This window comes from Cucumis melo, chromosome 6 (genome assembly GCF_025177605.1).
Source record: "Cucumis melo cultivar AY chromosome 6, USDA_Cmelo_AY_1.0, whole genome shotgun sequence".
Lineage (NCBI taxonomy): Eukaryota > Viridiplantae > Streptophyta > Magnoliopsida > Cucurbitales > Cucurbitaceae > Cucumis > Cucumis melo.
Genome location: NC_066862.1, coordinates 27,844,792 through 27,868,276, shown reverse-complemented (window position 1 = coordinate 27,868,276; position 23,485 = coordinate 27,844,792). Strand labels below are relative to the sequence as shown.

The 23,485-nt window shown below is 33.6% G+C and overlaps 4 protein-coding genes across 9 annotated transcripts; all 4 read left to right on the top strand.

Annotated features, from left to right (window-relative positions):
- The first annotated feature begins 2,229 nt into the window (after positions 1 to 2,229).
- Positions 2,230 to 4,259, top strand: LOC103490690 (thaumatin-like protein 1). Its single transcript, XM_008450326.3, has 3 exons — positions 2,230 to 2,753; positions 2,845 to 3,517; positions 3,981 to 4,259. Exons 1-3 carry the CDS (start codon positions 2,681 to 2,683, stop codon positions 4,204 to 4,206), a joined length of 972 nt encoding a protein of 323 aa, XP_008448548.1. The 5' UTR covers positions 2,230 to 2,680; the 3' UTR covers positions 4,207 to 4,259.
- Positions 4,260 to 7,058: 2,799 nt separating this feature from the next.
- LOC103490688 (MLO-like protein 4) lies at positions 7,059 to 12,223 on the top strand. Of its 5 annotated transcripts, none has more exons than XM_008450322.3 (15): positions 7,061 to 7,721; positions 7,811 to 7,868; positions 7,964 to 8,184; positions 8,667 to 8,783; positions 8,894 to 8,954; positions 9,087 to 9,193; positions 9,515 to 9,589; positions 9,981 to 10,066; positions 10,602 to 10,651; positions 10,821 to 10,861; positions 10,981 to 11,148; positions 11,237 to 11,272; positions 11,388 to 11,455; positions 11,579 to 11,639; positions 11,721 to 12,223. In XM_008450322.3, exons 1-15 carry the CDS (start codon positions 7,605 to 7,607, stop codon positions 12,072 to 12,074), a joined length of 1,620 nt encoding a protein of 539 aa, XP_008448544.2. In that variant the 5' UTR covers positions 7,061 to 7,604; the 3' UTR covers positions 12,075 to 12,223. The 5 variants fall into 5 exon arrangements, with proteins under 5 accessions (XP_050942337.1, XP_008448544.2, XP_008448545.2 ...); XM_008450321.3 differs by having other exon boundaries at positions 7,065 to 7,721; positions 9,084 to 9,193; XM_051086380.1 differs by lacking the exon at positions 11,237 to 11,272 and having other exon boundaries at positions 7,059 to 7,721.
- A 523-nt stretch (positions 12,224 to 12,746) lies between these two features.
- LOC103490683 (26S proteasome non-ATPase regulatory subunit 4 homolog) lies at positions 12,747 to 16,280 on the top strand. The gene is made up of 10 exons (XM_008450312.3): positions 12,747 to 12,914; positions 13,023 to 13,136; positions 13,409 to 13,514; positions 14,046 to 14,160; positions 14,256 to 14,465; positions 14,587 to 14,893; positions 15,149 to 15,266; positions 15,667 to 15,770; positions 15,873 to 15,947; positions 16,026 to 16,280. Exons 1-10 carry the CDS (start codon positions 12,903 to 12,905, stop codon positions 16,068 to 16,070), a joined length of 1,206 nt encoding a protein of 401 aa, XP_008448534.1. The 5' UTR covers positions 12,747 to 12,902; the 3' UTR covers positions 16,071 to 16,280.
- A 416-nt stretch (positions 16,281 to 16,696) lies between these two features.
- Positions 16,697 to 21,678, top strand: LOC103490684 (protein EARLY-RESPONSIVE TO DEHYDRATION 7, chloroplastic). Of its 2 annotated transcripts, none has more exons than XM_017045163.2 (5): positions 16,697 to 17,976; positions 19,059 to 19,225; positions 20,274 to 20,358; positions 20,514 to 20,699; positions 21,333 to 21,678. In XM_017045163.2, the coding sequence occupies exons 1-5, from the start codon at positions 17,012 to 17,014 to the stop codon at positions 21,334 to 21,336; spliced, it is 1,407 nt and encodes a 468-aa protein (XP_016900652.2). In that variant the 5' UTR covers positions 16,697 to 17,011; the 3' UTR covers positions 21,337 to 21,678. The 2 variants fall into 2 exon arrangements, with proteins under 2 accessions (XP_016900652.2, XP_016900651.2); XM_017045162.2 differs by having other exon boundaries at positions 21,301 to 21,678.
- The last annotated feature ends 1,807 nt before the right edge of the window (positions 21,679 to 23,485 follow it).

The window sequence follows — 23,485 nt, the reverse complement described above, 5'->3', positions numbered from 1 at the left end:
ATTTTGAAAATGGAGAGACTAAACATACATAGAATAGAATCAATGTTTCCAAAAGTAAAAAAGAAGTAGGATGAAGTGATCAGTTATTTTATAGCAGAAGAGAGCAAGAAAATGGAGTTCATGTGGGCTTTTAGTGATTGAGAGAATGTGAATATATATATATATATATATATATATATATATATATATATATATATATATATATATATATATATATAGGGTGTTTTTGAAAGGTGGTATTCCCACATCATCCCATGTGAGTTTGTTTACTTGTTTTGGTAGTTAATTGGTTGCTTTCTTTTTGAGTTCCATCTCTCTCAAACCATATCAGGAGAAAAAGAGAGATACCAAAACAGTGTGTGGCCTATAATATCTTTCATGCATGAAGATAACATTAAACTAGGACAAAGTTAATGAGCACTTTTGAATAGTTAGAAAAATAAATGGTCTTATATATATATATATATATATATATGATTAGATGATTAGAAAGATACTAGCTCCCTCTTTCATATCCTTAAATATATGATATCAGTTAAGATTTGGGGCAAATGGATTGACTTGATCACACTCTATATTTTTCTGGGTCAAAGCATAGAGACACAAAATCAAAACAAGACGAGAGAGATAGGGAAAGAACACAAAAATCGACCTAAAAACCCTTGAGCTAGTTGGAGCGAAGAAGAAAAAAAAAGTCGTTTGAGTACGTACTACAAATAATTTAAAGAGGTTTGAGACGAGGTCGTCCATGGAGTACTCATAGATCATGCACTTTCCCTAGAGTAATAATAGTATGTTGGTGTATCGAATAAACTTTTGTCACTGTAGCAGTTTAAAACACTCGTTATTTCTCATTTGGAAAAATCTCGTGTAGAACTTATAATTATTATTTCAGTTAAACCTATAAATAAGCTTTCATAAATAAATCAATTTAGATTATTGGACAAACTTCTCGTTATTTTTTACATTTCATGATCAATCCCTTTTGTCAATACTAAAAATCTAATACTATGATAAATTAACGTAAATAAACAAAAAGAAACATAATATAATTATTAATTAATATTATCAAATAGTTCATATATATATATATATATATATATATATATATATATATATATATATGTGCCACGTTGGAAAGTGACATCACTCATTGAAGTAGAAACGTGGATAATGGTAGTTGATTATGGACCAATTACATGGTGCCACGCTGCCATTTTTGATGACTCATTTAGAATTTTCCTTTTCTTTTTTCCAAGAATTTCTATTATCTTCCAATTTGTGGGGTTGAATTTGTCACAATATTTTTTGTTTCATCATTCCCATCATTATTGCTTTTATTATAATTATTCACATCTTCTTATCTTCTTAATCATTCTATTTGGTGTTTTTCTAAGTTTTAGTTAAATTTAATTTCATTTTTTTGTCACATTATAGAAAAACCCAAAATTTTTCATTGTATACAATTTCTATTTTCTAACTCTCTATCTCTGTTAGGTAGGGTGTTGCAATCTATTTGTTTCCAAGTATTGTATTTATATTATATATTCTAAACTTTAATAATTAACAACCGAATTATAAATTAATAAGTACAAATTCTAATATCAAAGTCAACATAGGGTGATTACGTAGTCTTTCTCCTCTTTAAAGATCGGAAGTTTGATATATCAATTACTCAATTTTCTTTCAATGCAAATAAAATTGAAACTAAACATATACTTTCAATCATTTCAATTAATTATTAAAACATATGGGGTAGGGTTTATTTGAAATTATTAGTCGAACCAACACCTAAATTACACATATAGTAAATAGAAACAGTAATTACCATCTCAAATGTCGATGGTTCATTCTTTTTCACTTTTTTAATCATTTAAACTATTTTTTTTGTTAGAAATTTTCACTAGATTTTATATTTTAGTATGCGGTAATCGAACTAAAATCTTAAAAATATGAAAAATGTGTGTGTGTGTGTTTTTTTTATAAAGTTTCACTTTTTAGGTTTGCAAAATCCAAATACAATAATCCAATAATGTTTTGAACATAAAATAACTAAAAAGAAATTTACAAAATTCATTGGATTCCATTTGTTTGGAATAAAGATACCAAAAAAAGATCCATCATTTTCATTTACTAATAATGAAAAGAAGCAATTGGAGAGATATCTTCCTCCCTCCATCATTTTAAACCACAAAAAATCATCTCACCCACCATCCATTGATTGAATGTTTTTAAACATAGATTCAAACATAATATATTGCATCTCTTTGATAAGATTTTTTTTTTAAAATTTCGAATAAATCTATACATCTCATGATGTCTAATAACTTTAATCTTAAACTTTCAATTTGGTATTGTTTGAGGTGGTAACATCTCTCGTTTTTCTTAGGGAAAAATCGAAAATATAAAACAAGTAATTTAACCATAAAATAGACATTCTTTTTCCTTTTTTGTTGAATTCAACTTTCCCCTTTCCCTTTTCTACCTCAATTCTTCATCCCTCCAATCCTCTTTATATATACTCATTTTTCATATCCATTATCAGGACTCTCTTCTAACCAAACCCAAGAACAGAGTCCCCACAACAAAAAAGCTTCCAATTCCATTTTCATCATCAAAAAAAGCCCACATTACAAACACACAAAAGGCATATAAAATTGAAAAGCCTTTTCATTTTCTTATGGACTTGTTTGGGAATCACTCTGTTTCTTGTTCCATTTTCTGTTTCTTCTCTGTTCTCTTAACTCTCCATGGTAATTTCAATCTCAATTCTCTGTTTGCTTTCTTTGAGCTTTTGGGTTTTGATTGATTTCAACTCGTTTGGTTTTATGTTTTTCATTTTAGGGGCTTTTGGAGCTAAATTTACATTCGTCAACAAGTGCGATTTTACAGTTTGGCCGGGAGTTCTCTCCGGTGCCGGCAGCTTGAAGTTTGACACCACCGGTTTCGAACTTCGAAAGGGAAGTTCGAGATCTTTTCAAGCGCCAGCGGGCTGGTCGGGTCGCTTCTGGGGTCGAACCGACTGCAACTTTGATGGCTCCGGGCGTGGGGTTTGTAACACAGGGGATTGTGGGTCGGGCGAAATCGAGTGCAACGGCGCCGGAGCCGCACCTCCAGCAACTCTGGCGGAGTTCACTCTTGGATCGGGGAATTCGCCGGATTTCTACGATGTAAGCCTGGTGGATGGGTACAATTTGGCGATGATCGTTGAGGGAACGGGTGGAACGGGAGCGTGTGGGTCGACGGGGTGTGTGACGGACTTGAACCGGCAGTGTCCATTGGAGCTAAGAGCGGAGAAAGGCGGGGCGTGTAGAAGTGCGTGTGAGAAGTTTGGGACGCCGGAGTATTGCTGTAGTGGGGCGTATGGTTCACCGGCAACTTGTAAGCCGTCGAAATACTCGGAGATATTCAAGTCGGCTTGTCCGAGATCATATAGCTACGCCTACGATGATGCCACCAGTACTTTCACTTGCTCCGGCGCCGATTATACCGTTACATTTTGCCCTTCTTCTCCAAGGTACAAGAAGATGTGAATTAATCTTTACTTCCTTTAAACTTTTTTACTTTATACATATAGACTATAATATAGTTTATCTATTTTAGTCTTATAACTTTAAAGAAATATTCATTTGGACCATTTTTGTAAAAGAAAAAAAAAAAAAGAAGAAGAATTCTTATAGTTGGAGAATAAAGAATTCATGCTATTTTCTTTTGGAATTTTACATGTGATATGTTATGTTTATTTCATTAGCTATAGTATACTTTTGAATGTCATTGTCATGACAAGTAATAGAAGAAAGTAGTGTAACCGATTAAAGTATGGGGTAAATTATAAGGTGTAGATAGTGTTTTTATTCGACTGTAATGAAATAGACATCCATCAAGTTTGAGAGAATAAAATTGATCTTGGAAAAGTGGGAGGACATGGAAAAAGTATTAGCAAGGTTTAGATTCTAACCATTTGATGATTCTCTATGCAGCTTAAAATCATCAACAGATTCGTCGCCGAGGACGACGACGACAACGACGGGAACTGCTGGGGTGGTGGCACAAATGACGCCACTGCCAGATAGTTCGTGGATGGCAGATATGGCCATTGGAGGCTCGACAAGAACGTATTCAACTGATTTGTCTTTTCTTTTGTTTGTGTTGATATTTGGAAGCTCTTTGGTCTTCTTCTCGTCTCTAAATTTGTTTTCATCTTAGCATTGAAGTTCAAAGTCCCATAATGAAGAGAGGATGGATTTTGGAGAAACAAATGGATTCAAATTTCATTATCTTACCAAAAGAAAAGCTCCATAATTTGTTACCAATTATTTCAAGAAGTATATATTTGTGTATATATAAAAATATTATAATCATTATTTTCTAAAAAAAAAACATTTTGATTTTTCGTCGAAAAAGGATCATTTTGACCCTAATTAATTGGTTATAACAATTTTTTTTTTTTTACAATATGTGAGATAGGAATCGACTAATTTTCGAGATTGGTAATATATAAACATCATGTCAGTTAAGTTATATCAAATGTATATTAATCAATTAATTAATTAAAATAGACAAATATTTAATTCATATAAGTTAATTTGAGCAGAGTTAAACATGATTATTATCTGTTTAGAAATGACAAATCACTTCAATTCAAATAATTGTAACGGGGAAATGAACCTAATTATCCATTCAATACTTACGCTTTCGTAACACATAGACAAAATAAAATTTATTAAGATTAAAATTCTACCCCTATAGATTTTTTTTTCTTTGGTACAATCTATATATATATATATATATATATATATATATATGAAGAAACTTAATCATATTTACATAGAAAGGCCAAACATATAGCTTTCATGGTGGATTCCAATTTAACAAAAGCCATAGTAGGCCCCTTATGGCAATTATGCCATTTGATGTAGACCATTTTGTAAATAAGATTCCATTTTTCTCTTCCACTTATTTATCTTAAAATTATTTATAATTATAACAAAATGTCACCTACCTGAAATGTTCGATATTTTATACAATAAATTTGTCAATGTTAATTAAACTTTTGTTATTAATCCATGAAATATTATATTCAATCACGTGTTTAATTTAATTAAAGTACTATTAATTTTATTTTGCAAGTTGCAAGCTCACAATTCATTTGAGAACGAGAGATCAACCGTAAATTTCTATTTCTCTATTAATAAATTATTTACTAATAAGCTCTAAGTTCCAAAACTTCAATTATTATATTTATTTTGAAAAAATTATTGAAAGCTTTCCACTGAACTAAATAGATTGACACGAAATGACTTACCACTAAACATAGAATAAATATTTTTATGTATGTGAATCAAAATATAATTATCGTGTTAAAAATCGAAATTAAATATAAAAAAATATTGAAATTAAATGATGTTATATATTGAAAAGTTGAAATTAGAATGAGGTTTCTACTAATTAGTCAAATTAATCAAACCATATAATATTTGTGGTTTTGGTTTAAAGATGAGCACTGCCATCTTTTTTTTTTCTTTTTCAAGACTAAAAATTATTGAATTGGACAATATTAACAAAATCCTTTTAAAATCTCCTTTTTTTTCTTTTCTTAAAAATGAAATAATTGACTTTGTAATTGAAAATTTTCTTCTTTATATTCCAAATTAATTTAAAATTATTTTGTATCTTTGTGATTAAAAGTAATTATAATTTATCGATATATTATCATACCATAACAAAGTTTTTTCTTTTTATGTAGGGTAGATCATTATTATTATTTTTTTTTTTTGTATATTATCTAATTTTCATGTGATTGTATCAACTTGTTTTCTTAAATCAATAATAATAACAATAACAATGATATTAATAATTCCTAACTTTTATATTTTTTAAAGTTATTTCTATTTTAGGTAAAAATAAGAAAAAAGTTAAATGATATTTTTTTGTAATTAAGACTATAGTCAAAATGCTCTATTTATTTTTTAGTTTATGTATGCATTTCATACCTACATGAAAAGAAGCATATGTGTAACCACCATCTTCTGAATAGTCACGTTACTCTATGTAACGTCTCAGGCTTAGGATTCGAACTAGGATTCGGAATTCAGATCTTCGATATTTTCTTGCATTCCTTGCGACTTGATAATATCATCCTTACTGTCTTAAAGGCTTATTAGAGTGAATCGACGTCACCTAAGATTCCCAGGAAAATTCCAAAGTTAAGCGTGCTTTAGCTTAGAGCAATTCTATGTTGGGTGACCTCTTGGAAATTTTACTAAAATGCATGTGAGTGAGAACAAAGCATGCTAAAATGACTCGTGTTGGTTTGTGAGGAGAACTTTCACTCTAATAAAGCCTTTAAGATAGTAATGATGATGTTGCTGGGTCGCAGGAGAATATCGAAGATCTAAATTTCAAACTTTGGGCTTGGGGCGTTACATTCTATGTGAATCATTTACATCAATTGTTGCTTATCAAACACATATTCTCAAAGAGTTGCATTCTGCTGACACCAATTGCACATATTCTATATAATACTTTGATTTAAAAATATATAAATATATTTTGTGATTAAAAATTAGAAAGGTCGCATTTATTTATTTATTTCTTTGAATGGACACCTACACTCGAAAAAAAGTCTATTTTTGCTAACAAAATGTAACATATGGATTTAGGTAAAAAGGTAAATGTATAAAAGATTATCTCCTTATCACCATTTTTCACATATAGAATATAATATAGTAAATAAATATGAATTTTAACGAGTCAATGCGAATATCTAATATATTGATAATTCATCTTCCTAGATTTTTATTTTTGAATTGTCACTCGATCATATATCAACGATGACGTAAATTTTAGAGCCACGTGTGTTTCGGTCCCATTTTGATCTATGGTGATTGAAAATAGTTTCTTAACGAATAATTGACAAAAATTAATACTTAGTAGAGGCAAAATGAAATTATAAAAAATTGTAAAGACAAAAGGGGAAGAGAAAGATTTTCCCCTATGTGCTTTTTGGGATAAGCTACCAATGAGAATGCATTTTTTCTCATTTCCCATCACTTGTTCTTCATTAAAAGATATTCTATTTTTCCTTCTTTCAGCTGCTATGTTTTTTTTTCTTCTCTTTTCTTTGATCATCATTCAACTGCTCTCTCCTCATTTTAATTTCTTCACCTTCCCTTGTCCTTAATTAGCAATTACTGCATCCATCACCCAAAACACTTACAAATGGAGTTCAATACTTTTGTTCTTTTGTCTTCTTTATGATTTATGATATGACTTCTTTAACCTTTCTTCCATGCAGGATTGGAAAACGACAGATGCACCCACATTCGCAGTTTTAGAAATTTCAGAGCCACAGTTGAAGAATCACCACACCAAGTGGAAACCCCATTTGGCTTGTTAGCTTTGAAACATCTAATAATGCTTGGTGGCTTCTTTAATTTCCTGACCCCCCACCTCCTGATGGTCTCTGTTTTTGGCTAACATTATAGCCCACCATTTCGTTGCTGCAATTAATGCGATTGCTTCTGATGAATCCCATACTTGAGGAGACGGTTGAAATGGTTATTTGCAGAAGATGAATTAATCGATCGGTCCAAGCTGCGGAAATGGGAGAAGAGGGACGATCCTTGGCCATTACCCCCACTTGGGCTTTTGCCACAGTGGTCACTCTCATGGTTTCTCTTGGATTTTTCTTCCAAGGCACGTTGAAACGGACCAAAAAGGTAAAATCGATCCTGATTCTTTCTGGGTATTTGATGGAATCTTGTTTTTTGAATCTTTTGATTGAGACCCTTTTGTTCTTTTTTGCTAGTGGTTGAATAGGACGAAGAGAAAATCACTACTTGCTGCGTTGGAGAAGATTAAAGAAGGTGAGAAATCAGATGTATGGGTGTTTGATTTTGTTTCCTCTTTTGAGTTGATTTGTTTCAATGGTTTCTTGATTGGGTTTTGTTTTCTTGAGCAGAGCTGATGCTCTTTGGACTTCTTTCGTTGTTGATGGGTCACTGGATTGTTTTTGTTGCGAGAATTTGTGTCAAGTCATCTGTCTTGAGCAGCCGTTTCTATCCTTGTGCGTTGGAGACTGATCTGAAACGAGTTAGACATATTTTCATTGCAACTCAAAGCTTGAACGGTTCTGTTCCAAGGGAGCACAATAACGATGGGATACGAGAATATTGTCCTGAGGTACTTCTGATAGCTTGCTTGATGAAGTTTCACCTCGGCCATCAATAGGTTTAGCCAGGGCATTTATAACACGACCTATATAAACCTCGTTCATTTAACTTTAAATTATTATTTTTTGTTTGATAACCATTCGGTTTCTTACTATTACGTTTATAAACACTGCTAGTCTACTTCTACTTAATAGTTTTTTTTGGTCTGTTGTCTACTGTTTAGGCGTTTTCAGAATCCAAACCAAGTTTTGGGAACTTAAAAATAGTTTTTAAAATGTGCTTTTTTTTTCTCTTTAATTTGACTTAGAATTTAAATCTTTACGGGCCCCTAGTAATTAGCTGAAATAGTTATATTCATGTTAGAATAACTATTTGGACTTTTTATTAGGTGAGCTAGTGTTGATTTTAACATGATGCTTGATCAGAAGGTTCGAGTCAAGATGAATTGGAAATTTTATCTGTTATTCAATATGTTGTTACTTTGCTTTCCAGGGTCGTGAATCATTTGCTTCATATGAAAGTTTAGAGCAGCTTCATCGACTAATATTCGTTCTCGGTGTCACCCATGTTTCGTATAGCTTCATTGCCGTTGCCCTGGCTATGATTAAGGTCGGTGTATCTCATAATCAGTCTGCCTTCAAATTCTTCTGTTTTGATCTCCATGACATCTTGAAGCTTGCCTTTTCTTTTTCCTTTTTTTTTTGTGTGTGTGTGTTCAGATATATGGCTGGAGAACGTGGGAAAATGAGGCTAAGGCTTTGGCCATTCGGAACACTCAAGGTAAATGAAATTGCACCAAACCATTTTTGTAGTTTCTAAGCTTTGGAACTTGTTTGAGTCATTACAGATGCATTGAAGAAATTGTATTAAATGTAATTTTGACCCATAACTTTCATAATTTCAACTCAGAAGAATCTGCACAAGCGCCATCAACTGGACCAAACATAAGGCGCCTATCAACTTTTGTCTTTCACCATACTTCTCATCCATGGAGTCAGCATAGAGTCCTCGTTTGGCTGGTAATTCTTTGTTTTCCTTTGAGCTGTTGAGGGAGAAAAACCAATTTCCACAAAAGGAAGATTTTACAAGTACTTGTTTGCAAACCTAAAAGAAAGTTTGAACTTCATTTATTCAGCCTTAATGTTCAGTCTTTTGAGTATTACTATTGCACTACTTCTCAAATTCTCTCTTGCACTTGCTATTATCGAACTGATTATTCTTAAGAGGCTTACAAAGCTTCATAATCAAGTCAACCACTATCACTTTATTATGTTAGTGAGAACTCAAAACTCGGTGGTTCCTATCTTAATGATTCTAAGGCTAATTATACTAACTTGCAGCTCTGTTTCAGCCGCCAGTTTTGGAGTTCTATTAATCGAGCTGATTACATGGCTTTGCGGTTGGGATTTATCAGTGTATGTTTATTTTTTTGATAATAAGTAGTTTCGGTGTTTCTATGTTTTCATTCCAAAAATAATTACAATAATAATTAAGTTGATGACTAGAAAGCAAAAGATAAATCCCGTTAGAGCTAAAATATTTGGTACTTTTTGCCATTTTGGTTTCTACTTTAAAATGAGGAATCGGTGTTGATGTTTACAAGGAAGATTGAATAATCACAGGGCAAAAAAGCACATCCATGCCAGCTGAGTATAAGGATGATAGCAAGTAACAATAGGGAAAAGTCTATATTTGTTAGATCAACATGCCTTAAACAATTTTCTAACTTCACTTTTTATTTATTTCTTTTTACTATTATTATTGTCATTATTATTATTATTATTTTTGTTGTCTTTTGGAATGTAGACTCATAAACTTCCTATATCATACGACTTCCACAATTATATGCTTCGAAGCATGGATGATGAATTTCGTGATATGGTTGGTGTAAGGTTGTATACCGTAACTATATGCTATACTTCATTATGTGATTGCTCAATACGATAAGATTTACATGTAATTGCAATTATTTCTTTTAGATTCTCTGCTGCCACAAGGTTTGTGTCTCAGTCCTATTTGCTACCACAATGTGTTAGTGAGCTTCCCAAGTTTTCTTTCTCAAGGATGGCAGTCTACAAACCTGTTAGGGATCAAATTCCACCTTACTTAGAATTTAGAAATTGGGAAAGAGATCATGAATCTATTTGTCACCTTGTTTACTATTAATTGGTTTTCAACTTCTTTTTAAATCAAGTTTGTCAAAATTGTTCTTAAAATATTGGTCAATGGGAAAGTGCTTTATATGGTAGAAAACAAAGCAAAAGCTGTTAATAAACGGCCTTACTTTTTGAAAAAAATTAAACCAAAAGTAAATAATATTACGTTTCAAGTTTAGAGTCCTTTAGGGTTGGTTTTTCTCCTGGTTTACCACGAGCTTCCCTGTTTCTGATGAACTAATCAGTATCACTGTTTCATCTGGATGTGCAGTGTGCCACTTTGGATATATGCCATTGCTTGCATCTTCCTCAACTTCCATGGTAATGTCTGATCTCCCTAAACTTTAACTGAAAATCTTTTAAAGGTTTCGATCTGTTTAATAAAGCAAATTTCTTTTGGATCGATCTTACTGGGTCATCCAAACATGGAAATTTATATTTCTATTTTGGCCTTGCTTGTATGATTTCTGACTGAACCACCCTTATTCAGGAAGCAACATTTACATTTGGGTTTCCTTTCTCCCTGCAATTGTAAGTTCTTTCTGTTAAATCTTCGTTTGGTTTCCATGTTCTGGTCCTCGCAATGTTTCATTCTGACAATAATATACCATCTCTATTTTTATTTTGCCTTTGTTAACCAAAACTAATAGTTGATTCTGCTAATCGGGACAAAACTGCACCGGGTAGTGGTAAAGCTGGCTGTAGAAGTTGTGGATTCATCCCCAAGGGGATATTATTGTTTTAACTTGAGAGATGAGCTGTTTTGGTTTGGGAAGCCTAAGCTTCTTTTATGGTTGATACAATTTATATCCTTCCAGGTTGGTAAATAAATTTAACCCACTTTCTTTTAAAGTAGTACTTCATCTTGTAGTATATTTGTATTTCTTAGTAGCATTTTCTTTGCAGAATGCTTTTGAGATGGCTACATTTATTTGGTCCCTGGTAAGTATTCAATGAAAGTGTGTTGTTTCTCTCAAACTTTAACCTCAAATACACTATAACTTTGATTTGGTGTTGGTATTTTTTTCCTCTTACTGAATGAAATCTTAGCTTTCAGTGGGAAATTAAGGAACCTTCTTGTTTCATGGATAACGAAACCCATGTTGGTATTCGCTTGGCCTTTGGGTATGTGACGTCTTCCTCCCGAATGAAACATATGTTGTAACTGGCGTATGGCTATTCCTTTTCTTCGTTGAAGATCATGAATTCTTTGGAGATCAAACACAACTTGATTGTTGTTCATTGCAGGGTTATCACTCAATTTTGGTGTAGCTTCATTACATTCCCACTCTACGTTATAGTAACTCAGGTACCATTGGTTTATCTTTCAACTCTCTAGTTTCAACTAACTCCCTCTCGATTTAAAGTAGTGTAAATCTGCTCGTCATAGATGGGGTCGAAGGTCAAGAAATCACTTGTGTCGGAGAATGTCCGAAACTCACTTCATCAATGGAAAAGAAGAGTGAAGGCAAGGCCAAGTTCTTCTTCAACGGTTACAGTTCTGGGTGCAACATCACTTTCATCCTCTGTTTGTACAAGAGATGATGACGGTGAAGTGATCGACGACTTTACTCCGAACTGCTCGGAAGGAAGCACATCAACTGCTGCTCAATACACACATTTCTCCCAGTTAATTCAGCCAAGTTCGTCGGACGACACGGACGTAGAAATATCTGTTAGTTCTAGCACTCCACGTATTAGTTCCAACAACAACAACAGAGGTGAAGGCAATGAGGATGATTGAGGGCAGTGATCTAAAACAAAAGTTGTTGAATCTCTTTTGAGCTTAGTGTTGAGAGGTTGAAACTTCTTTTTCAATATCAATGACAAGTGTTTATGCATTTGTGCTACTTCCCTGCACAACTAATGTATCAAATAAAAACAATTCTTGGCTTTCTTGTTTAAACAATCAAAAAGTAAATTAGTTTAAAAACAGAAAAGACAAATTGATTATCAAACACAACTTCCAATTACTCCATTGAATCAAAACTTTAACTATAGGTTTTTTTTTTCCAACAAAATCATGATCTTACAAAGAAGTTTTTTAGAAGTTATCATATAAAAATTATTTTGAATAAATAAATCTAAATTTGAATTAGATTAATGATATTTAAAATACCAACTATTTCAATTTTAGTTTAATAGTAAATTTGGTTCAATTTAATCCCTATAAGCGACCAAAGTTTCTGTCTAATATTCTATTTTTTTTCAAAAACTACATTATTTGGACATGGATTTTTTTAAAAGTTAACTGAAATATTTATAAATATACAAAATGGTATCGACTTTTGTCATTGGTTTATCATAGAATTTTATTATTCAAAATAAGTTTATAATATTAATATTAATATTAATATTAAAGAAACACAATCCAATTTATTATAGGATTAATAATAATAATAATATTATTATTATTAAAGTTTAAAAGGCATATCTTTAAATTGAGTTCCGGTGCAGCGCTTCTTCTCCTTCAGTTCAATTACCTTCCGGCTTCTGCTGCAAGAAACCTCTTCTCTTCTCTCCGATTCTCTCTTTCTCCTTCCTTTTCTTTCCTGTTTTCAATCTATCAACAATGGTGCTCGAGGTACTTACTCTTCTCTATTCTTCTTTTTTCTATCCCGTTTTTTCTCTACTCAATTTAACCACCTAGGGTTCTATGTATATCTATCTACTTTTCCTTTCTTTTGGGTAGGCTACAATGATCTGTATCGATAATTCCGAATGGATGAGGAACGGTGATTATGCTCCTTCCAGATTCCAAGCTCAAGCTGATGCCGTCAATCTCATTTGCGGAGCTAAAACCCAGGTGATTCTTTGATTTCTCTCATTTTGGGGTTTTAATCAGGTAGCTGGGAATTGAGTTGCAGTTAGGGTTATTTGGGTGGGGATGCTTTTTTTTTTTCTTTTCTTTTTTTATTATGAAAAAAACCCATATTGCATTCTTTATCAAAAGGAAATTAGTGAATTAGTTTCATGGGACTATCTGGTGTGGTAGTTTCACTTTTTTCGTTATTAATGTATGATTTTGAAGTTTTGAGGAATGTATGTACATGATCGTTTGCTGTTTTGTTAAAACAGTCTAACCCGGAGAATACAGTAGGAGTTCTTACAATGGCTGGAAAGGGAGTTCGGGTTTTGGTAACTCCTACAAGTGATCTTGGCAAGATTCTAGCGTGCATGCACGGTTAGTTCATCTACTTTCCTGTTTGTGAAGTTTGCCCTCGTTCTTACTATGCAAGTTTGAGGCTTCTTAAAATGTTGAATTCGAGTGCATTTTATTCGCCATCTATATGCAACAGATTATTTCTTAACAGAAACACCGTTTCATTTATGTGTGTATATGCATAAAAGAGACTGCTGATGTGAATTACGTATATTTTCTGTAGAAAAGTAATAACAAATTTGATAGAGACATATAGTTCTTGTTACAATTGTTCAGGTAGGTGCCATTAGTTTGAACATTGGGAATAGTTCTTGTGGTAGTCATAAATGCTTAATGGTCTAGTTTCACTCGTTAGTTGGATTATATGTAATACATCATAACTTTTACTTTGATCCCTGTTAAAGTCGATGAGTTTATTTTTGTTAGTGCAGTTCGTTCATTCCTCCTTGTATTTCTGTCACACACACATGTAGAAACACAAACACACACACACACATATCTTTTTCTCTAGCTTCTCTATAAAACTTAACGTCCTTCTTTTTTGCACAATAGGTTTAGAGATAGGTGGAGAGACAAACTTGGCTGCTGGGATTCAGGTGGCTCAGTTGGCTCTGAAGCATCGTCAAAATAAGAAGCAGCAACAAAGAATTATTGTTTTTGCAGGAAGGTAGGGACTTCTTGTCAATCCCTTTTTCTGTATTTTTTTATTGTGCCATTCCAGTTATTGATTGTTCTCACATCATCTACCTTGTGTCTTCTTAGTCCTGCCAATCATGAAAAGAAGTTGTTGGAGATGATCGGAAAGAAATTAAAAAAGAACAATGTTGCTCTAGATATCATTGACTTTGGTGAAGAAGATGATGCTAAGCCAGAGAAGCTGGAAGCCCTTCTTTCGGCTGTAAATAGCAATGACTCCAGTCACATTGTTCACGTTCCATCAGGTCCAAATGCTCTTTCCGATGTACTTATTAGGTCAGTTGCTCTCTCTCTGTTACTGGAGGAGACCGATTATTACTGCTTTAGTTTGTTCCATACTGTTTGAATAGTAATTTGTTATCTTCATGATTGTTCTCAATTTCTCCTTCTATGTCAGTACTCCAATCTTCACCGGTGATGGGGAGGGAGGAAGTGGATTTGCCGCAGCTGCTGCTGCAGCTTCAGCTGGTGGGGCCGGTTTTGATTTTGGTGTGGATCCCAACCTAGACCCTGAACTAGCACTTGCACTTCGAGTGTCAATGGAAGAGGAAAGGGCCAGACAGGAGGCAGCTGCTAAGAGGGCTGCTGAGGAGACTTCAAAGCAGGAAAAAGGAGGGGAACAGCCATCTGGCTCACAGGATACAACTATGAATGAACGTGCTAGTGCTGAATCTTCTGATGCTCAGAAGACAAATGATCCAATGGTTAGTTTCTCTTAAATTAAATAATTTCTAATGCTGCAATAGACAAATAGATTGTCCATTGTTTCAAACATTTCCTTCGACCCTCACTTCATTGCTCGTCTTGCTTTCTCCCCCACGTTTTTGGAGGCAAGGAAATGTTAACTACGCATATTTGTTAAGTATACATATTTTCTACTTTTTTTTATTGCCTTGACAACTTCAATGAAAGTAAAAGCATATGCGATGTTTTGATATTCATTCTGGCTTTGGTTACAGGAGGATGAAAATGCCCTGTTACAACAAGCCCTTGCAATGTCAATGGAAGATCCTGCCTCTAGTGACATTCGGGATACAGAAATGTCAGATGCAGCAATGGATCCAGAGTTAGCTCTTGGTAAGGTTATTTGCTTCAATTTAACCATTCTAAGTGTGTGACGTGTATTTTCTTCCTTTGTCTCATGGTTCTCCTTTGCATTCAAGAAAACTTTGTTGAGGAAACTGGTTGGCTGTTTGCGCTTGAGTAATTCAAAATTTTAACTTTAAAGGCCTCCGCCTTTCAAAGGCATAAAACTAGTCCAGTAGAATATAGTCTATGAAAACTTCTATCATAGGTTCTGAGCATTCACCTTACCTAAATCTTTTGCAAGTAAGGTGCAGTGGAGCAGAACTATTCTCTTCATCGAGATTTGAGTTCCATTGATTTGTGGGCCACTTGGAACAAAAATTACTGCAATTGAATTGAATTTGCATTCTAACTATCTTTTCCATCTTTGTTTGTTGCTGGTTGGTTGCAGCTCTTCAGTTGTCAGTGCAGGAGGAATCTAAAGACTCAACAAGCCAGCCCGATATGAGTAAATTACTGGCAGACCAGTCGTTCGTATCGTCCATTCTTGCATCGGTATGAATTCAACAACCTGTAAATACTTCTCACTGATATAGAAAACAATGCCTCCAAATATCAGGTTTACGTTTAATTAACTCAAATGGAAATGTTCTACAGCTTCCAGGGGTTGATCCAAATGATCCATCAGTAAAAGATTTACTAGCTTCCATGCAAAGTCAATCAAAGCCGGAGGTTAGTTGCTTCCATGCCTTGAAACACAAATTACCCTGAAGGTTAAAATTGTATAATTAACTTTGAACATTGTTTCAGGACAAGAAGAACGAAGAAAACCCACCGAAGGAAGACGACAAGTAATCAAATCCATCTTCCAAAGTTGAATATCTCTGCTAGGCATTTGTATTTCTCCCCATAAAAGTGTTGCATTGTGTGTTTTGATCATCTGCAAACAAGCGAATATGCATCACTTTGATGTCTAAAAAGAAAAGTGTTGCCCTTGATCTTTTAATTTGTACTATGATATTATATACGCTTCAGTCTTAATTCAACTCTCGTTTCCTTTTCTCATTTCTCTCATGATTTTCCTTTTTATGTTCATTTCCTTTTTAAGTAACTGAAGAACATTGCAGCAGAGGCCCAATATTAGCCTAAAATTTTAACGCATAAATATGAGAAATTTTAAAATGAGAGTGATTGTCTCGTATTGCCCAAGTAAAGTGAGATCCTACGTAGATCTCTATACCTTTACTTACAATATAGTACGATATAAGCAACTAGTTCAATTCCAAGGGGGAAAAACAATTTCAACTCAACATATCAATTTGGATTTATTTTTCGTTCATATTGCTATTTTCTAAAATTGAGAGTGGGAGATTTTTTTAAAGTTTTTGTTCAAATCTACATGATAAAAATTAAAAGTTGCTATTTTTTAATCTAATAATAATAATAACAACAAAAACAAAGATGAATAAATAAGGGGAAGATTTAGAAGAAAGCGGGTGGCGGGTAAAGTTGTTAGTTTCTCAACAATGGGGACGGAGCTTTGATAGCTAAAACAAATTAGATCCGACATTGTCCTTTCATATCATAAATTTGTCAACAAAAATCGGTCTTTTCTTCTCACGATCGAGACGCGGGAAAAAGGAAAAACTATCTTGATTACATTTGAAATGGAGCCCTCAATTTCATACATGTGATCGCATTGGAATTCGTTTTAACCCCTTCTTCTTGTTCTTCCCAGTTTCCCCCATTTTCATCTCCCCATCCTCCCAAATTCCTGTTTTTCACCTTCTCTATCAATGGATTCACAAAACCCATATCGCAATTCCCTTTACCCTCAAGTCATTCATTCAAATCCTGATGAACCTTCGTCTTCCTTTGCCAATCCGAACCCATCTTCGACTTCCAATCTTTACCCCACTCTTGATATGAAGGATATGGTGGAGAATCTGTTTCCTGACCATGTTGGTTACCTCCATCCTCCTTCGGCCTTGGCTCCGCCTTCCGCTTCGGCTCCTCCTCTCGCGGCGGAAGAGGTTCTTATTAGAATCCCAGGCGCCATTCTTAACCTAATTGATAAAGAGTATAGTGTTGAGCTTGCTTGTGGAGATTTGACCATTGTCCACATTCGCCAAGGAGAGAGTGTTGTTGCGGTGTTTGCGCGTGTTGCTGATGACATTCAATGGCCATTAGCGAAGGATATAGCGGCTGTGAAGCTTGATGGTTCGCATTATTTCTTCTCTTTTCGGGCTCCTAAGGAACGTGATTCGGATTCCGATTCGAGTGATGAAGAAGATAAGAAGAAGGAGAAGAAGAAAAATAGGTCGGATGATTATTTGAGCTATGGGTTAACGATTGTTTCCAAAGGTCAAGAGGGATTGTTGAAGGAACTGGATGGGATTTTACAGAATTATAGTAGTTTTACATTGCAGAAGGTATCGGAGAGTGCAAAGAAAGTGGAGGTTCTGGATGAGTCTTTGGCGAAAGAGATGTCGCCGGCGGATTTGAAGACAGAGAAGAAAAAAGAAGAGATTGAAGGAAAATGTGCAGCGTATTGGACAACATTGGCTCCTAATGTGGAAGATTACAATGGACTGGCTGCTAAGTTGATTGCAGCGGGATCGGGGCAATTGGTTAAAGGAATTTTGTGGTGTGGTGATGTGACTGTAGAAAGGTTGAAACAGGGGAATGAGGCTATGCAGAAGAGGCTGGACCCCTGTTCTAACACTGAGATCAGCCCTGAAACTCTCAAGAGGATTAAAAGGTTTTTTCTTCCAACTCTTTGTTAAATATGTTTTTCCCTCTCATTTCTGTGTTGATACTTGATAGCATTTGTTTTGAGTTCACTGGTATCATATTATTGTTGATCTTTTCAAGGTCTGGCAGACAATGCTAGTTGTCAATATGTATTGCTCTAAGAAGCAAGAACACTTTAGTTTGACTAGTGTGTCGGACACATGTGGGACACTTGGACACTCCGACACTTGTTGAATATTGGACCCTTGTTAATGCAATAAATGTGTTAGACATGCATATGACACTTGTTAGGGAGACTGAAAAGACACATATATGACAATAATAATAACTTTCGAGCATAAAATACACCAAAGCTATGTTTTGTGAGCCTATCATCAACCCATTTACTTTGGATTTTCATTTGGTATAAAAATGATATATTACTTTTAAAATGGTGTCCTTGCCCTGCCATGTCCTAAAATTTTTAAATATGGTATGTTGCCGTGTCGTGTCATGTTTGTGTCTTGTATCCATATCTATGCTTCTTACCATTGCTCTATCCGCATCTTGGAGGTAATGGCTTCAAGCCATAGTAAACCACTTAAGATTTAATATCCTACTAGTATTTTGACATACAAATGTACATTATCAAGTTATAAGAGAGTAGTTGATGTACTTCCGGATGGGCCTGAATCCTCACGGATACTAAAACAGGGGTTGCATTTTTCTGTAGTAAGTTCTAGTTTTTGTTGTTTTATACAGCTCTAAAGCTTAAACGCCAAGGAATTAATGTGCTTAAGCCTAGAACTTTTTTTAAAAAAATTAAGAACTATCCCCCAAACCCCCTCATTTCTTTGAACAATCTCTTACAAAGCTTTAATTTTAAAATATTCACGATCATTACACTTCATTGTACCCCATCCTTTAAGAGAAAGGCTGTAGGTTCATTACCTGCGTTCTAGCAATCACCTCTAGAATTAAAAGCTTCATATAAAATTGTGTGGATGCTGAAATGGATTTCATATTGGTTTTTCTTTGAGCTGTAAGACTCTTCAGCAAACTGCACGGAAACACTTGTGAAATACTTTTTTGGTCTGATTTTTTATTTAGGGTTAAGAGGGTAACAAGGATGTCGGAGAAAGTAGCCAATGGAGTGCTCTCTGGAGTGGTTAAAGTTTCTGGATACTTTACAAGTTCAGTGGCTAATTCAAAAGTTGGGAAGAAGTTTTTTGGAATGCTTCCCGGGGAAATTGTACTAGCTTCCCTTGATGGATTTGGTATGTCACCAACTCTATTTTATTTTATTTCCTCTATGCCAGTTGTAGAATATAATCTATCTTCTTTCTATTTCTCTACATCTGTCTATCAACTAGTTTTTTCTTATATACACACTGAACTATTTAAAAATAAATTTCTCACAATTGAGTTACTATTGGTATACTATTAAAATTTAAAAGGGAAAATAAAGGTTTCTTCTTTATAATTCTAATATGAAAAAAGGTATGTAGTAAAAATATTCATAACACTCCATTTATTCGATTTTTCATTTGTATCTTCTAAGACATGGTTGACTAAAACATTGTAAAATGCACCATTTAAGTTCGAACTATTTATAAAATAGAGGGCATAAATCAAATATAGTGCTTGGAAGAGTTTATAGGGAAATAAAAAAAAAAGTGAAGAGGAGCTGATAATTTTTTTTTTTTTTTTGGAAAAAACTACCTTTTTCACCTTCCGAATTTCGAAGAATTGGGGCATTTGTGAAAAGGTCCATTTTAAAAACTTACAGACCCAACATACCTATTCTTCAAAATTCAGGGACTAAAACCGACCCTACTTGAAGAGGATCTATTCTCTAGGTTGTAAAACTGTGCTTTGACTCTTGAGTTCTAAAAAAACTTGGAGACTTAAAGAAAAGGTAATTTTCCCATTGTTTAATAAATCCTGAAAATATCTATATGAAAAAGTAACAAAATGTTTATTTCTTGTTGGCTTCCCATAATATAATATTTGAAACAGAGATTTTGTGTTTGTGAGACTTGTTTACTTCTGTTTGTTGGACAAATGCAAATTTGAACTTGTGTTGTTATTTTGGAATGTGGCATCGGGCATTAGACTTCATGGTGTTGACGGAAAACTTTCTTATACTTGAAACTTGCAGTGAGAATTATGTTCGACCAACCTCCTAGCTCATAAAATTCTTGGTTTATATCCAACGTATTGTTTTGTATGGTTCCTAAATTTTTTTTGGTTAAATCATTCCTCACAAGAATGCATTCCCTTTTGTAGCTTCATTGATTACTGATTACATCGTCTGATAATCAGGCAAAGTTTTTGATGCTGTTGAAGTTGCTGGAAAAAATGTCATGGCTACATCTTCCACTGTGACGACTGAACTTGTGACCAAAAGGTAAACTCTCACCAACTGCATATGGTTTTATAATCTTCCTACTGCTCGACCAAATGCTGAAAGAACTTCGATTTTCGTGTCAGAAGATTTAATTCAAAAGCAATCTCACCTACTTATGATGCTTTCACAAACTTTTCCTTTTTCTGTTGTTGCAGGTATGGGCAGCAAGCTGCAAATGCAACCAATGAAGGCCTTGATGCTGCTGGACACGCTGTCGGGACGGCATGGGCTGCTTTGAAGATTCGGAAAGCTCTGAATCCGAAAAGTGCTCTCTCACCAAAAGCTTTAGCTAAATCTGCTGTTAAAGCCGCAGCTGCAGAGGCAAAGGCTAAGAACTCCAAGTAAATTGTTGGAATTATTTGTTATTAACTAATAGTAGGTATAAGGTATGAGCTGCTGTAACAAATTAAGTTGAGCTCATTGAAAATTCGAGCCACTTCATCTTCATGCCCACTTTTGCTTTCTTTATTGAAATCATTGTTGGTGTAGAGTTTTTGTATATAAGTTACGTGGATCCTGAAAAGAATGAATGATTTGTTTCTGTTTCCTTTCTACAATTGTTCTCTTCCCCTCACATTAAGAGCCTAAAAACTGCAGAAACTTGGTCCCTCCCCTGTTATAAGGCTGTAACCAAGTGTCTTCAGGATATTCAATCCCCATGTTTCTCTTCATTACAAATGTTCCATACATCTTTTACACCTCGATCAATGCCATTGAATCAAATGTTTGAGATTGGTGGCTATCATGATCGAATCAATGGTTGACTGATAGCTACTGTGATCGAATCAGTGTTCGAGAACAAATGCTATCACAATTAAATGGATGTTTGAGATTGATAGCTATCATGATCGAATCAATGTTTGAGATTAGTAGGTATCATGATTTAAACTCATTAACTTTTAGTAAAAATATTTGATTTCACTTACTGTTCTTGATTATTAGGCCAACTTTATGATGGGCAGCCCACTGTGTAGGTAGGACAAAAGCTTTCCAAATCATTTTCTTGAAGATAAACATCCCTCAGGATCTTCTTCCATCAGCAGGTAGGATTTCTGGCTTTAATATCTTTATGATTGTTTATTAAACATAAATAATTGACTTTAATGTCTTCTTGTCCCCACAACTTGATTTGGGGTTGCTGAATGCTTGTTAATATAGAATATTTTTGTAGATGATTATTGTATAATATTGTTAGATAGATAGTGGGTTTTGGACATCTAGCCAAAGTCTAACACAGCTAATAAAAATAGTATAAAAAGTTGGTAATGCAGCAAAACCAGCCAATTACTAAGCCAAATGCTATTGAAAATTAGAATGCTCCCTCCATTTGCTTTTTATTTATTTCTTTGTTTTTTGGTAAAGTACTATACTCAAAATCTTTTTGTTTCTGAAAACGATTACACCAAAACTCTCTTGGTTAATTGGACCACTGTCTCTCTTAATTGTACACCACAAAATTTCCTTTTTCCTTTTCTCCCTTTTTCCCCTCTTAGAAGTCCAAATTAGCTTATGTAGATTTCAATTAACCTTACCAAACAATTGTTTTGTAGATATTTAAAATCTTAGGTTGGTGGGTCTTAATGACCTAATTAATATTTGTAAAATTTGTTGATGGAACTTTTTAAGGTTTTGTCTTTTCTAAAAAATTTATAATACACACTTATCGTAAATATAGCATAATTTATTTGTGAAAATACTCTAAAAGAATTAGATTTTAAAAACTTTCAAGAGGAATATAATAATAATAAAAACAATAAGTGAAAGTGACGTTTATAAGTTTAGTTTTTAAAAATAAAAAAATATGAGAATGGAAAATTTTCTTGATCTTTTGGCTAAGATTAAAAGTTAAAGTTCAAAGACCTCTTGAAAACTAAAGTAGGATCAAACAAACACTAACTTGAAAAGTAAAAATATCTTATATTAAGTTAAAGAACAAAATTTGTAATTTGAGAATGAATTTGCTACTGGTGACTATTTAGTAGGTAGGATCAAAGTATGATAGGTTAATTTTAATTTGTTGAATGTTATATAAACCTTTGCTGTATACAATAAATTATAGGCATCGAATCAAATGGTCCAATCCATAAGAGGGAAACAACCAATGCATAGACTATTCTTAGCCACTAAAGAGCTAAGATTCTCTCTCTATCTTTATGTCATATTTGATTAGTAATTTCTTTTTTTCTTTTGAAATGTGAAGAATATGGGTAAGTAATGAAGTTATATATCTCTTTAGGATTTGTGTAATCTCTTCCAAATCAAATCCACTAAATGGGTATTTGGAATCATATCTCTTCATTTCACTGTCATACATTTGGTGAAATGAACCTTGGATTATCTCTTTTTCTCATTCTCATATTGTCTTTGTTTAGCAAATTGTTAATGGAAATTTATTCTTTTAAAAGGATGACTTTTCTTTTTCTTTTACAAATATATATACACTCACACACAACAGGGCAACGAGGGGTTTACTATTTGAAGATCTACCCAATATGGTAAATCATTTGTTTGGTAATAGTCTTGTTGTTCATCATGGTTGTTCATAATTGAACCAATCATACCAATTCATTTGGTACACTCTAGTTCTTGTATACCAATTTTTTGTTACCCAACTCAATCATAGGAGCCACTTTGATAACTACTCTAATCATCTTGATTCAAACGATGTCTCTTTAATTAGGTTATACTAAATTTTCTTACAAGGTGAATTTTAGATATTTATGAAATAAACTATGCAGTTGTGGATCAAAATGAGTATTGAATTAAATTACCCCTTGTTTCGAAAATTTAAGTTGCTTTGATCATGTTTACTCAAGCATGTTGTAAACGTAATTTGATTATGATGGAAGTTGTTTACTTTGTTTTGTATTGTATGATATCATTGGCTTCCATTACTTTTTATAGTCAATCAATATCTACAAAAGGTAAAGGTATCTCCTAGTGAGTCTACTCGTAACTGTCAAACGCAATCTGATCGATCATCCTCAATTTTACAGTTGAACTAGATTTTTTTAATTATTATAAATTTAATTAAGATTATATAATATAAGGTAAAATTCAAATTAGACCCGCCCGTTAGATTGTCAATGATAGATTATATTTTTCCTAAAGTAAACATGTCATTTAA

Coding starts and splice junctions, on each gene's coding strand:
- LOC103490690 (XM_008450326.3), top strand. CDS start 2,681: ATGGACTTGTTTGGGAATCACTCTGTTTCTTGTTCCATTTTCTGTTTC. Junction 2,754..2,844: donor TGTTCTCTTAACTCTCCATG/GTAATTTCAATC, acceptor TTTTCATTTTAG/GGGCTTTTGGAGCTAAATTT. Junction 3,518..3,980: donor TTTTGCCCTTCTTCTCCAAG/GTACAAGAAGAT, acceptor TTCTCTATGCAG/CTTAAAATCATCAACAGATT.
- LOC103490688 (XM_008450321.3), top strand. CDS start 7,605: ATGGGAGAAGAGGGACGATCCTTGGCCATTACCCCCACTTGGGCTTTT. Junction 7,869..7,963: donor GTTGGAGAAGATTAAAGAAG/GTGAGAAATCAG, acceptor TTTCTTGAGCAG/AGCTGATGCTCTTTGGACTT. Junction 10,862..10,980: donor TTTCCTTTCTCCCTGCAATT/GTAAGTTCTTTC, acceptor CAAAACTAATAG/TTGATTCTGCTAATCGGGAC.
- LOC103490683 (XM_008450312.3), top strand. Junction 15,771..15,872: donor TATCGTCCATTCTTGCATCG/GTATGAATTCAA, acceptor AATGTTCTACAG/CTTCCAGGGGTTGATCCAAA. Junction 15,948..16,025: donor AAAGTCAATCAAAGCCGGAG/GTTAGTTGCTTC, acceptor ACATTGTTTCAG/GACAAGAAGAACGAAGAAAA.
- LOC103490684 (XM_017045162.2), top strand. CDS start 17,012: ATGGATTCACAAAACCCATATCGCAATTCCCTTTACCCTCAAGTCATT. Junction 19,226..20,273: donor AGCTTCCCTTGATGGATTTG/GTATGTCACCAA, acceptor TCTGATAATCAG/GCAAAGTTTTTGATGCTGTT. Junction 20,359..20,513: donor ACTGAACTTGTGACCAAAAG/GTAAACTCTCAC, acceptor CTGTTGTTGCAG/GTATGGGCAGCAAGCTGCAA.